Here is a 12,522-nt window from a genome sequence, read left to right on the forward strand (position 1 = left end):
TTTTTTTTTTTTTTTTTTTTTTTTTTTTTTTTTTTTTTTTGGTTAGAGAGCCTAATGCCTATTCTACCCTTTCAAATTTCAATCCTCTAACCCTATTTTCCTTTTTTTTTCCTCATAAAATTACCTTTATTTTCTTTTCTAACAATTTTTTTTAATATTATATTATGATTATCTATCCTTTAATAATATCAAATAAATTAAATTTGGCGGGAATTTTAAATCTTCAACCCACACAAGAATGTGGCTGCAATGTTTCCCGCGGCCCATCGATCATAATTTTCCCCAAAATCCTTTCCATTAAGCCTCAGCTCTCGTTTCTCTTCACTAGAATCGCCAATTTCCACCGGCACCCATCGAAAAATGGATCGGACGGCCGAAAATTGGTACTGGAAGAGAGCTTCGCCGACGGCCCTTGCTAGACGAAGAAGATTCATGGACGCTGTACCAAGTAGCGAAATGTCGATGAAATGTTCCGGTTTCTCGACGCCCTCCGCCTCCATGGAAATCAATTGCATTCTCTTAATCTCGGTAATGTAATCCATGGCCTCTGTCATTCCCCCCGATTTATGCTCTCCTTTGCTTCCCGGTGTGTATTGGATGAACAGATGTGTAATGTTCTTCTTGCTTGTTTGCTTGATTATCGATCGCCGTATTGTGCTTTGCGTTTGTCTGTTTGTTTGTTTTGTTTGATGCTTTGCCGGAGTTTGTTCATTCTGTAGTGTATTATAATCGCTTGATCGATCAGTTTTTGTTCGTTTTCACTACCGAATGTAGCTCATAGGGTTTTATTTGATATGAAGAGTGAAAGACAGTGTCCAAATGTTGTTACCTGTTCAACCTTGATCGATGGATACTGCTGTGTTCGTAACGTATCTGCTGCCGAGTAACTGTTTGATGAAATGCCGTCGAACGATGTGGAGTCTAATTCACTTGCATACAGGGTTCTAATTCATAGGTTTCCTTACGAGCGGGATTTTGGAACAGGGAAGGCGTTGATGTGAAAGCTTCGGGAGAAGATGAAGGGAGAGAAGGATTCCTCTGTGAACAGTGCAGTTTTCGCACGGATTATGAATTTATAATCTAGGAATACTATCTCTATTAGGATCAGGCATTTTGGAGAAGTCCAAAGCAAAACTATGAGAGTTTATACTCAAAGTGGACAATATCATACTATTGTGGATTGTCGTGTTCTTCTAATTTGATATCAGAGTCATGCTATAATCTTAGTCGTGCCAATAGATTGGTAAATCCTCAAATGTCGGACAAAGGACTCCAAAAGAAAAAGAGTCGAGCCTCAATTTTAAGGAGAGGCGTATTTTTTTCGAGGGGATGTGTTGGAGGATGAAAGTCCCACATCAGGCTAATTTAGAGAATAATCATGAGTTTATAACCGGGGAATACTATCTCCCTTGGGATGAGGCTTTTGGGGAAGCCCAGAGCAAAACAACGAGAGATTATGATCAAAGTGGACATAACGTCGTGAGATTCCCCAAAGCAAAGCTAAAAAACGTCATAGGCCCCCGAGAGTTGTATATATAATGACTAACAGAGGACTTATTCCTGGTTTTACTATCATATAATTTTATTATCCCTGGGCTTAGCACGGAGGGAAGTTGTATGCGGGCGTATCAGTTGTTCTTGGAAGGAATGGAATTTGGGTACTCACCATCTGAACATACGTATAAGGTTCTTTGAGAAGGTCTTTGCCAAGAGCTAGACATCCAAAAGGCTAAGGAATTTCTTCAAATAATGTTAGACAAGAATGGTGTTGACAGAACTAGAACTTACAACATATACTTGAGAGCTGTCTGCCTTACAATCTACTCAACTGAGCTTTTAAATACACTTGTTCCAGTGCTTCAAAGCAACTGTCAACCTGATGTTATTACCCTCCATACAGTCATGAAAGGAATTTGCAAGGTTGAAACCATTGGAGAAGCTCTAAAGGTATTAAATGATCTGATAATCGGTAAATTTTTTGTTCCTGATGAAGTAACCTTCAATTATATGTGGCTTACTGAATGTTTGGAAGATCCAGGAATCTCTTGATTTAATATTATATAAGGTAATGCCAGAAAAAGGCATTATGCCCGGGTGTTGTTATGTATAATGCCAGTATTCGAGGTTTGTTTAAGCTTCAACAAGCAAACCAAGCAATGGATACCTTTTACTGAATGATTAGCGTTGGCATCCTAGCTGACAGTACTAGTTATGCTGTGATCATTGATGGGTTATGTGATTCCAATAAAATTGAAGAAGCTAAGAGATTCTGGAAAGATACGGTCTGGCCCTCAAAGATTAATGATAGTTTTGTTTAATTTTCTATTCTTAAAAGGCTTTGCCACACTGGCAAATATAATGAAGCTTTCCATTTCCATATGTACTAGCAGAGGCTGGGGTTTCTCCAAATATCTTCTGCTAGGATATCGTGTTCAATACTGGATGTAAGTTGGGACTAAGAGGAGAAGCATATCGACTGTCACAGAGATGAAAAAGAATGGGTTAGCCGCTGATTCTAACCTGAAGGATTCCTCGCAAATTACATCAAAGTGAGATGACATGGTTTGGAATTCCATGATATTGTCCACTTTGAATATAAACTCTCATATAGTCTAATTTGGACATAAATTCTCGTGGATTTACTTTTGATTTTCCTAAAAAGTCCCGATATATTCCTTACTTATAAACCTATAATCAATCCCTTAGTCGATGTGAGACTCATCTTCCAACAATCCTTCCCTTGAACTGAACAAATTACATCATAGAGCCTCCCTTCTATGGAGCCCTCGAACAAAGTACACAATTTGTTCGACATTTGAGACACTTTTGACTATGCTTTCGAGGCTCACAACTTTTTTGTTCGACATTTGAGAATTCTATTGACATGACTAAATTAAAGATAATGACTCTAATACCATGTTAAGAATTACGTACTTCCATAATGACATGATATTGTTTACTTTGAACATGAGCCCTCGTGGTTTACTTTTGGTTTTTTCAAAAGACTTCATAGCAGTAGAGATGTATTCTTTCCTTATAAAAGTATGATTAACCTTTAATTAGCCAATGTAGGACTCTTCTTCCAACAATTCTCAACCGAACCAACTTGTCCCAGTGATTTTAATTAACATAGGGTTGGCTTGGAACAGACAGACTTGGAAAGACTTGTAAGTGTAAATGAAATTGATGTTTAGACAGATGTAAGACCTTGGTCTTTCTGCACAGAGATCAAACGTCCAAAACATCCAATCCTGTGATTCTATTCTAGAGCCATCATTCTTTTCCGCTTAGTAAAAGGATCATGCGTTCAATACGTGGTTTCAAAACCATGAAAGCTGACAGGAACAGACCTTCCAAAACATTGCTGAATCCTTTGCAGCTCCTCTGTAGAGGCTTGTTGCATTCCTCATAGACTTATCTGCTCCCTGTCACAACCCTCAATTAATTGCCAGTGTGGACTTGGAGAAAAAAAACCTGAAACAATTCTGAGGAACATTGTTCACTGTTCTAACTTTCACATTCATGATTATATTACTAACGTTAACGTTCACTGTCGTTTTAAGAGAAAGAATGGACACAGGATCTGGTATATATGCTAGTCTATGTTGAATATCTGTCGAATCGAAAACGCTAACCATCAAGTTCAGGACATTTGAACATTAATTCATTTTGCTTTTCTGATTCGCAGGTAACCATCTGTTCTAAAGGCGATGAAACGCAATGCAAGTTGGAAGACAGCTTACTTTGGTCGAGTGGTTACCAAGTGATCAGGTAAAGCTTTCTATTACTTTGTTTTATCATTTGCACACTAATGATCTAATCACATATACCCCAAAAGTTCTTGCAAAAAGGAAAAAAGGTTAAAAAAGATGCAATCACAATCATATCGACCTCTTTTCACATTATATCACGAGGCACTGATTAATTTTCATCAGTTCATCAGCCTTTTTGTTTTGTGGACTGCATTTTATGCATAATTTTGATAACTTTGCCTTGCATTTTATAAATTGAACTTTAATATTGTATTTGGTTCACAAACTTTTTAGGTTTCTAAATTTTAATAATGTCTTCCAATTTTTTAATTTTGTTTCTAAAAGTTGTAAGATTAATTTAGTGTTTGTCAAATAAGATCCTAGTAAATCAATTTTGTGCCGATTATTAAATGGTTAAATAAGTTAAAATATACTAAATATATATATATATATGCAAAGAACATTCTATAGACAAGAATGAATAAGATCATAATAAATCAATTTTGTGCCTATTTTTAAATAGTTAAATAAGTTAAAATATACTATATATATATATATATATATGCAAAGCAAAGAAAATTCTATAGACCAGAATGAAAAGTGTGAAGATTCATAAAGAAACATGTTTTAGATGCGAATAGGACACGCTTTGCCCTTTGTAGAAGGAAAAATAATAATTTAAAGCCATTTATTTCTTTAGTAAAATGTCCTTTTCTGTATTCAATAAAATTATAAATATCTGGCAAAAATATCTTTTAATATACAAATAAATCATTAAATAACTTTTATGGAACGAATTAAAATATTAAGGAAACAAAAACAGATTGGATAAATATATTAATGGGAGCGAGAAGGTATCAAAAGTATTCATAAACCAAATCTTTCTAACAATTCTCAGAAAACTTGATTTAATTCATTCATTCATTCATGTATCTATTACTTCCGTTTAAGTCATTCATATCGATTTTTCATCTAATATTCTAATAAATTTTAATTTAAAATATATTTTAAAATATTTACGCGTTGAAAAATATATATATATATATTTTGAAGTAAATTCCAAGTTGGAGGTTTTTTTAAATGTAAAGAGGAAAAGTTGAAGGACAAGTGTGAGAGTGAAAATGACGCGAGTAAAGGTGTGGAGGCATCCAAGGAAGGGATTGCGTGGTTATGTTGTGTTCACTATTCAACTTTAAAAGCGCGTCTTTCAAAGGCGCGTCTCATCCCCACGCGTCTAGAATTAATATTATTATTATTATTATTATTATATTTAATTCATTATTTAGAATACTTGAATTTAATATTTTCTATTTATTTGAATAAACTTTTTAAAATGTTGTTGCCTTAGACCTTCCTCTCCGTAAAGTTTTTATTTCCTAATCTTACACTCATTTATTGTTATTATTTTCCTATCAAAAAATATATATATATATATATATAATTGTCTTTTTGTAATTATATTTTTCTCAACCATTAGTACTTATAGTCTAACATTTCCCATTTCTATCGCTAAAATGTTATGTCGGGTCATATTTTTATACGACATTTTTACATATAAAAAATTAAAAAATGTAAATGAATTATCAATGTGGAAGACCTTAATTTTATCAAATATTGATGAAAATATTAATAAAATGTTTATTTTAATTTAAAATATGAAATATTCGTTAGAGTAATTAAATCAATAAATACAATATTTTATTTATTTATTTTTGTAATAAGTTGAAATTTATCCATATAAGTGATATTTTTATTTTTTTATCAATTTTTGTGTGATATAATTGAAATGTAGATATTTTTTCATATCGATATCAAATTTTTGGACTAGTGGTCATCGAGGACAATGAAAATATTAAATAGCTCTAGAAAATATGCCCAAATCATTATGACCACTTACCTAATATTTAAAAGCTAACTGTTTCTTTCATCCATTTAATAGGGTAAACTATTTGTACTTAGACTCAACCGCTTGTAAAATTTGAAAACGAGAAGACCACAGGTGAAGCCCCGGATACTTGACCTATTTGACGATTACTATAATAATATTTAGGTTGTTCGTGTTTGTCCAAAGTGAGTTCCAATCAAGAAACGTGTCAATTTGCAAATAGAATCTTGACATCCATGAACTATTTAGCTCTGTAGCTTCAAAGTCTAAGTCTAAGGTGGTGTTAAGGTGAACTAAGGTTAGATTATATACGTTTGTGAACGAGTATTGTTTACCATGCATGATTGTTATATTGGTCGAGTAGCTGATTCATCATCTATGTTGTCCCACCCTTGAAGTAGACCACCTCGTCGGGCTCGTATTTGGTCAAAGTTGACTAACGTGCTTCGAGGTGGGGTTTGAACAAGTGTTCTATGATGGTTGCATCATTGGAAGACATTTTTAACAACATTGTTTGGATTAAGGTAGACTACAAAAGTTTTATAGATTAATTAAAAGAATTATATATAAAATATAAGATGGAATATATATATATATATATATTTACAGAATATTATTATATAAATGATATTTGAAAAGTCCGATTTTCCTTGACCGTATTATTTGATGGATAAAGAGGAAAATTAGGAGAGAGTCGGCCGTCGGATTTGAGTTCCCACATCGCTCTTCTTCTTCTTCAATCTTTTCTCATTATAAATACCCATTCGCCCTATCATTTCTTCAAGCAGAAGTACAATACTCTCTCTCTCTCTTTCAGATTGATATTTGACCTACCAAAATGGCTACTGACTTGAACCAGATTGCGGCATCAAACTCCGATACCGAGCAGGTCTTGAAGTCCAAGCCCTCCTTCCTTCTCCAGGATAACGCTGAACTCCGTAAGGTTTTCGACCGCTTCGATGCCAATGGCGACGGTAAGATCTCCTTATCCGAGCTTGATTCCGTCCTCAAGTCCTCAGGCTCATCCGTTCCCTACGACGAGCTCCGCGCCGTCATGGAGGATCTCGACACCGATAAGGACGGTTTCATCAATATCGACGAGTTTGCCGTCTTCTGTAAGGAGCCGATAGCCTCTAATGAAGCCGGAGCGTCGGAGCTTCGTGACGCCTTCGACCTCTACGATCAGGACCACAACGGCCTGATCTCGCAATCTGAGCTCCACCTCGTCCTCAATCGCCTCGGAATCACATGCTCCAAGGAGGACTGTCAGCGGATGATCCACTCCGTCGATTCCGATGGCGATGGAAATGTTAATTTCGAGGAGTTTAGGAAGATGATGTCCAATAATTCCAACTCCGAGGTGCCGAATCAGAATGGAACTGCCGCCACGGCGCCTTAGCCCTAGTCCTAGCCCTAGGTTTTCTTCAGTTCATACAATTAACCGCGTGAGAGGCAACGAAGTCGATTTACATCGTTCGTTCCTTTTCACTCTTTTAATTTTTCGTTTCGCTTCTCTGTTTCTCCTTAATCTGAATCGATGTATTCATGTATCCTAGTGTTTTTTTATTTTCCAAAATATAACATGAAATTCCGGATCTGGTTCTGTTCTCCCACCATTAATGCTTTTCTTTAATTTCAACTCCTCTTTCTCCTCTTTCTCCTCAGCTTCCGACCGAAGGAAGTAAGCCTCGGCCTCTGTTTTTCTTTGCAAATTCTAAAGTTTATGCATATGATTTTTTCTTTTTAAAATTTTATTTTCAACTTTGAGCTTTTAAGTTGCATTTTAATCCTCAATGGTTGATTTTCTTTTGAGACAAACACTTTTAATCGCATTCATAGTGGTCTCAGGAAATTAGTTGGGAGATAAACTTTTAACACCATAACTCAAATAAAATAAAAGGTAGATGATGAATAAATAGAGAATATAATCTAGAAATTTATATTTTTTTTGGTTCATTTTATAGTCAAACTTACTTTATTTGTGAGTGATGATAAAGTATGCTATACTGAAACGGTTGGTCTTCACTTTTAAAAACAGAGAGTTGGTAACATGAACCATATCGCAAGGAATGCAGGAAAATGGTGAAGCCGAAGAGATGGATGAAAATGTCAAAGTAAGATGTAGGCCTATGAAAATTTTTCGTGGAAATTTTATTTTTGTTTATCTCTTTTTTATAGAAGCCCCAAAATTTATTCTCAATGGGGTATTTTGATGAGGAAATTCTCCCTTGTATAAGGGGCTAACCAGAATATGGAACTGAAAAAGACCATACATTATCTTATAATATAATTTATCCCTAAATAAAATCACTTTCAAACTTTAACTTTCCTTACTAAATCGTTATAAATTAAATAGAAGTGATTTTAAATTATAAATTAATGATTTAATGATTTCCTCTTATTCCGACCGTATCTTCTTTCATGTATCCCTCTACCTAAATAGTTGAATAGACCTCACTTGAACACGTCATATTAATTAGCTGGTCCAAGGGAGTGGGAACGTGTCTTTGTTCCCATCTCCTACTCGATTCTCCGTTCCCATCCCATTTAGAAAACTACAAATTCCGGCTACATTTCTTCTCGATTCTCCTTTAATCCACTTCTAATATATATATGTTTTTAATATTATAAAGTGCAATCTTAAAATAAATACGAGATCAAATTAATAATCAAATTTAATTTCATTATGAGTTGAGTTGTCTAAACTTATCGAACACTTTAATACATATGTGCGGGACTGTTTAGTCCACATCGTGATCATAATCCAACCACGACATAATAATTTTGAAATAGAAACAAAATTATTTTCAATTATTGGGTTGTGCAATGAATAAAATGAGTTTATTGACCAAAAATAAAAAAATAAAAAATAGAGAAAGAATTGTCAAAATCATGAAAAATGGTATTTACATAATGCCACCAACAAGCATGGCAAAATGGTCTTATCCTATCACCCTATTCATTATCATATGTTCCTCGTATGCTTAAATTATTATGCCTTTCTTCACTTTTTATGAATCGATAAATATATGTGATTAGTCGATGACTCGTACTCTACTTGTTTATATCGTCGGGGGACTTAAAGCCCGAGAGGTTGAAGGGTAATGAAACGAACTCGTACTCTGCTTATACTATTCATCCTTTTCATCACTATGCTTATTGTCACGGTCAAAATCATGTCCGTTCCAAACCCCTTTTTACTTGCTTTTATATTGGATCGTTCGTCAAAATCATGTCAATTATTTCAACCCAAGTTACGATATCAAAGTTGTGATTGTTACAAATGATTTTCAACGTATTTTCTCACTCACGTTTTCTAAAACATTTATCACCAACGTGATTTGAGGCTTGATAACACGCCAAAACTGTCCGTAAAATTTGACATTCACACGACCGATTTATTCACTGGTTAAAACTAATTTTTACAGTCATGTTGCTGTAAGAGCGCGATAATAATCGCATAAATTTAGATATTTATACAAACTTATTTTAATAATTGGCCTATTAATATTTAACTAAATATTTTCTATTAAATGTGGCATCCTTAAATGGGCCTAATATGGTGGGCTTCTAAATGGTTGAGGCCCATCTAGATTTATTTCTTTATTATCTATTTTTAAAAACATTTATAATTATTAATTCTCCCTTGAACAGTTATAATTATTATAACCATGTTCGTGGAATTAAAAATATTAAATTACATTTTATTGTAATTCATTTTAAATAAAAATTACCCTAATTTAATTAAAGGGATATGATTAATAGGCAAGGGAATCCAACGCTAAGCTATAATCACTTCCTAAACTGAGGGAATTAATTAGAAAAGTGATTAGATTAGTCATCATCAGCCACATTAGGTTAATCATTTTGTTAATCTCACCTGCCAGTCACGATCCACAGAGCAACCCCCAATAAAAAATATCCACGATTTAAAGTTTTGATAATTTAGATTGGAAAAAAAATAAAGTTTGAAGATGACGGTGAGGAAATTTGGATTTGCATGAAAGCAAAGAGATGATTTTTAGAGAGAGAGAGGATGGTATGGGTCACTTTCCTTGTTAATGACACCTAACATATATAATAAATAAATAAATAAATAAATAAATAAATAAAAATCATGCATATCCATTATGTTGTTTCATCATCAATGTTTGTTCACATGAGACTATACTCAATGGAAACAACCCTAAATTTATTTTTATTTTATATTAATCATCAAAAATATATTTGGTACTTTTTTTAATAAAAATTAATCTAAATTAAAAAAAGAAATAAAAATTGTATGGAATAAATGGAAACAATATTTTGGAGTCCAAACACATCGGTGGAGCTTTAAAAGAACACTTTCCTCTCTGTTTGTGCAGAGAGAGAAATGGCGGATTCATTCGACGAAGAGTGCGATTATCTGTTCAAGGCGGTTCTGACGGGCGATTCCGGCGTCGGAAAATCCAATCTCCTCTCCCGTTTCGCCAGAGCCGAGTTCCGATTGGATTCCAAACCGACCATCGGCGTCGAATTCGCTTACCGGAATATCAAGGTCGCCGATAAGCTCATCAAAACCCAAATCTGGGACACCGCCGGCCAAGAAAGGTCACTCTTCTTCTTCCTCTCTTTTAAGCTTTTCCTTCGATGGCGTTTTTCCCGATCACCCTGTACAAAAAAAAAAAAAAAAAAAAAAAAAAAAAAACTCGATTGGACCCATCTTCTTAATTTATTTTGTTTTATTATTATTATTTAAAAACATATTAGGTCGAATTAAAAGAAGAGAAAAAATTGGTCCTTTTGGTGGGACCCATAAACCTAAAAGAGAAATGAAACCTGTCGTTTAGCGATTGATGAAAGGCTAATATGTCTCCAAATAAAACAAGACATTCCAAACGTAGGGTTCATGAATTTAAATGTCCTAATCATGATTAATTACAACCTTAATCTAAGTTATTCACTAATCCATCTTTTGCTACCAAATTTTATTCCCTCCAGTTATGAGCCGATTTTCAGCATTAAATAAAAAAGGCTACCATTACTAATATTCTTTTTTTTTTTCCCCATAAATTTAAGCCTATTTTTTAGGTTTATTTTATTGTCCAATAAGAATTTGACACGTAAAAACCAGAAGTAAAAAGGTGTTCCGTAAAAAGACGGTAAAGGAAAATAATTAAATTATTATTATCCGCGACCAAGGCGGTTTGTTCGGAAAGGCTACAAGTTTCTAAAGAGGTCAGAGAAAGTTATTATCTATTCTCTTAATATTTTAATACCAAATTTGTTAATGATGTCATTTTTATTAATTTATTGTTTTATTTGTTTCATTCAAATCTACGAATTTAATTTTATGTTAATATATAGTTTTAATACCTTAGTGTTATTGTATGTTCTACTAAGTTTTAATCTAAATTTGATTAAGACATGTGTAGATTTAGGGCCATTACAAGCTCCTATTATCGAGGAGCATTGGGAGCATTACTAGTATATGACATAACTCGAGCTGCCACATTTGAGAATGTGAAGAAGTGGCTACGAGAGCTAAGAGATTTTGGGAATTCAGACATGGTCATCGTTCTAGTTGGAAACAAAAGTGATTTGAACCATTCTCGAGAAGTTGAGGAGGAAGAAGGACGACGTTTGGCAGAGTCTGAAGACTTATTTTTCATGGAAACTTCTGCCATGGATAATGTGAACGTGGAAGAAGCATTTCTTGAAATGGTTCGTAGGATCCATGCGATTGCTTCCCAAAAAAGCTTAAATTTACCGAAACGAATTGAAAAATTTGTTGCTTTTCCAAATGGAAACGAGATCGTTAGTATTCATGAAGTTACTCCTACCAAACCCAATTCATATTGTTGTTCTTTATGAAATTTTAATTTTAAATAGCTAGTTTTGAAGTTTTATTTTTATTTTTATATATATATATATATATATATTATTTATAGTCATTAAATATAGTTAATCTACACGTTTTTTCAAATCAATTTACCCGTGTGAATATTGAAATAAAGACAAATCATAATTTGATTCATAGGTTCGTTGATTTTAATTAATTTATGTCTGGAACGATTTCAAAATTGAAACCTAAAAATTAAAAACTATATATATACAAAAAATTGTGTTTTGTTTTTGAATTATCACAAAAAAAAAAAAAAATGTTACCTTAAGAAGGGGAAATAAATTACGTAAAAAATTAGGAGAAAATAAATAAAAATAAATCTAATAATTATTAAATGAGTATACAGTCCATGATTATTTTATTCGATACCAAATTAAAAATTTACTGAATATATATTTTTAATTTATGAATAAGAAATTTGAGGATTAAACTTATAATTTTAATTTTTTTTTATATTGTAGCTTTACTTTTAACTAATTAAACTATCCCTCGCCAGCATACGAATAAGAATAACAGAGTAACCAAACAGTCCTAAAAGATTTAGAATTTTCGGGCAAATTCACGAGGTGCGTTGGTTTACTTCCGTGACAGACCACTGATGGTGCTCCAAATTTTGCGACTTAAAAGCTGGGACCCGCGCGTGAACTTCAACAACAGTCCACGTGTTACCGTCCACGTAACCGACCTGTGACTGTAACCCTCTCGGCCTCCCCCTTCTCTTCCTCAATCGTCCATCTCCCTCCAATTCTCTGCAAGTGTGACCTCTCAATCGAAATTCACAACGAAGTTCCTTTGAAGGAAATAATTGTATGAATGTCAATCATAGTTGACTTGGTTTTTCCTCTGATTTCAATCCCTCACCGAGGAAGCTGAATCGTCGATTTGGATCATGGCTAATTGGATCTCCTCCAAGCTCAAAGCGGCCGAGAGCATTCTCCAGCAGGTGAGTTCCCCCCTTCCGTTTTTCCTTTTTTTTTTTTTTTTTTTTTTTTTTTTTTTTT

At 33.7% G+C, this 12,522-nt stretch overlaps 3 protein-coding genes and 1 pseudogene across 3 annotated transcripts in view; all 4 read left to right on the plus strand.

Moving 5' to 3' along the window:
- The window catches only part of LOC111497259 (probable calcium-binding protein CML27), a 24,364-nt gene extending 17,119 nt beyond the window's left edge, over positions 1 to 7,245 (plus strand). Inside the window, exon 3 of the mRNA XM_023148016.1 lies at positions 6,420 to 7,245. Within this exon, the coding sequence (XP_023003784.1) occupies positions 6,476 to 7,036 (561 nt within the window). The 5' untranslated portion in view covers positions 6,420 to 6,475 and the 3' untranslated portion in view covers positions 7,037 to 7,245. The remainder of the gene's footprint in view (positions 1 to 6,419) is intronic.
- LOC111497252 (ras-related protein RABA6a-like) overlaps positions 1 to 11,529 on the plus strand; it is a 28,648-nt gene extending 17,119 nt beyond the window's left edge. The window contains exons 3-4 of the mRNA XM_023148003.1: positions 9,956 to 10,227; positions 11,052 to 11,529. Of these exons, the coding sequence (XP_023003771.1) occupies positions 10,010 to 10,227; positions 11,052 to 11,490 (657 nt within the window). The 5' untranslated portion in view covers positions 9,956 to 10,009 and the 3' untranslated portion in view covers positions 11,491 to 11,529. The remainder of the gene's footprint in view (positions 1 to 9,955; positions 10,228 to 11,051) is intronic.
- Positions 250 to 2,554, plus strand: LOC111497347 (annotated as a pseudogene).
- An 881-nt stretch (positions 11,530 to 12,410) lies between the features above and the next one.
- LOC111495566 (golgin candidate 2-like) overlaps positions 12,411 to 12,522 on the plus strand; it is a 6,821-nt gene continuing 6,709 nt past the window's right edge. Inside the window, exon 1 of the mRNA XM_023145666.1 lies at positions 12,411 to 12,464. Coding sequence (XP_023001434.1) covers positions 12,411 to 12,464 — 54 coding nt within the window. The remainder of the gene's footprint in view (positions 12,465 to 12,522) is intronic.

This window comes from Cucurbita maxima, unplaced genomic scaffold (genome assembly GCF_002738345.1).
Source record: "Cucurbita maxima cultivar Rimu unplaced genomic scaffold, Cmax_1.0 Cma_Scf00002, whole genome shotgun sequence".
NCBI classification, from domain to species: Eukaryota; Viridiplantae; Streptophyta; class Magnoliopsida; order Cucurbitales; family Cucurbitaceae; genus Cucurbita; species Cucurbita maxima.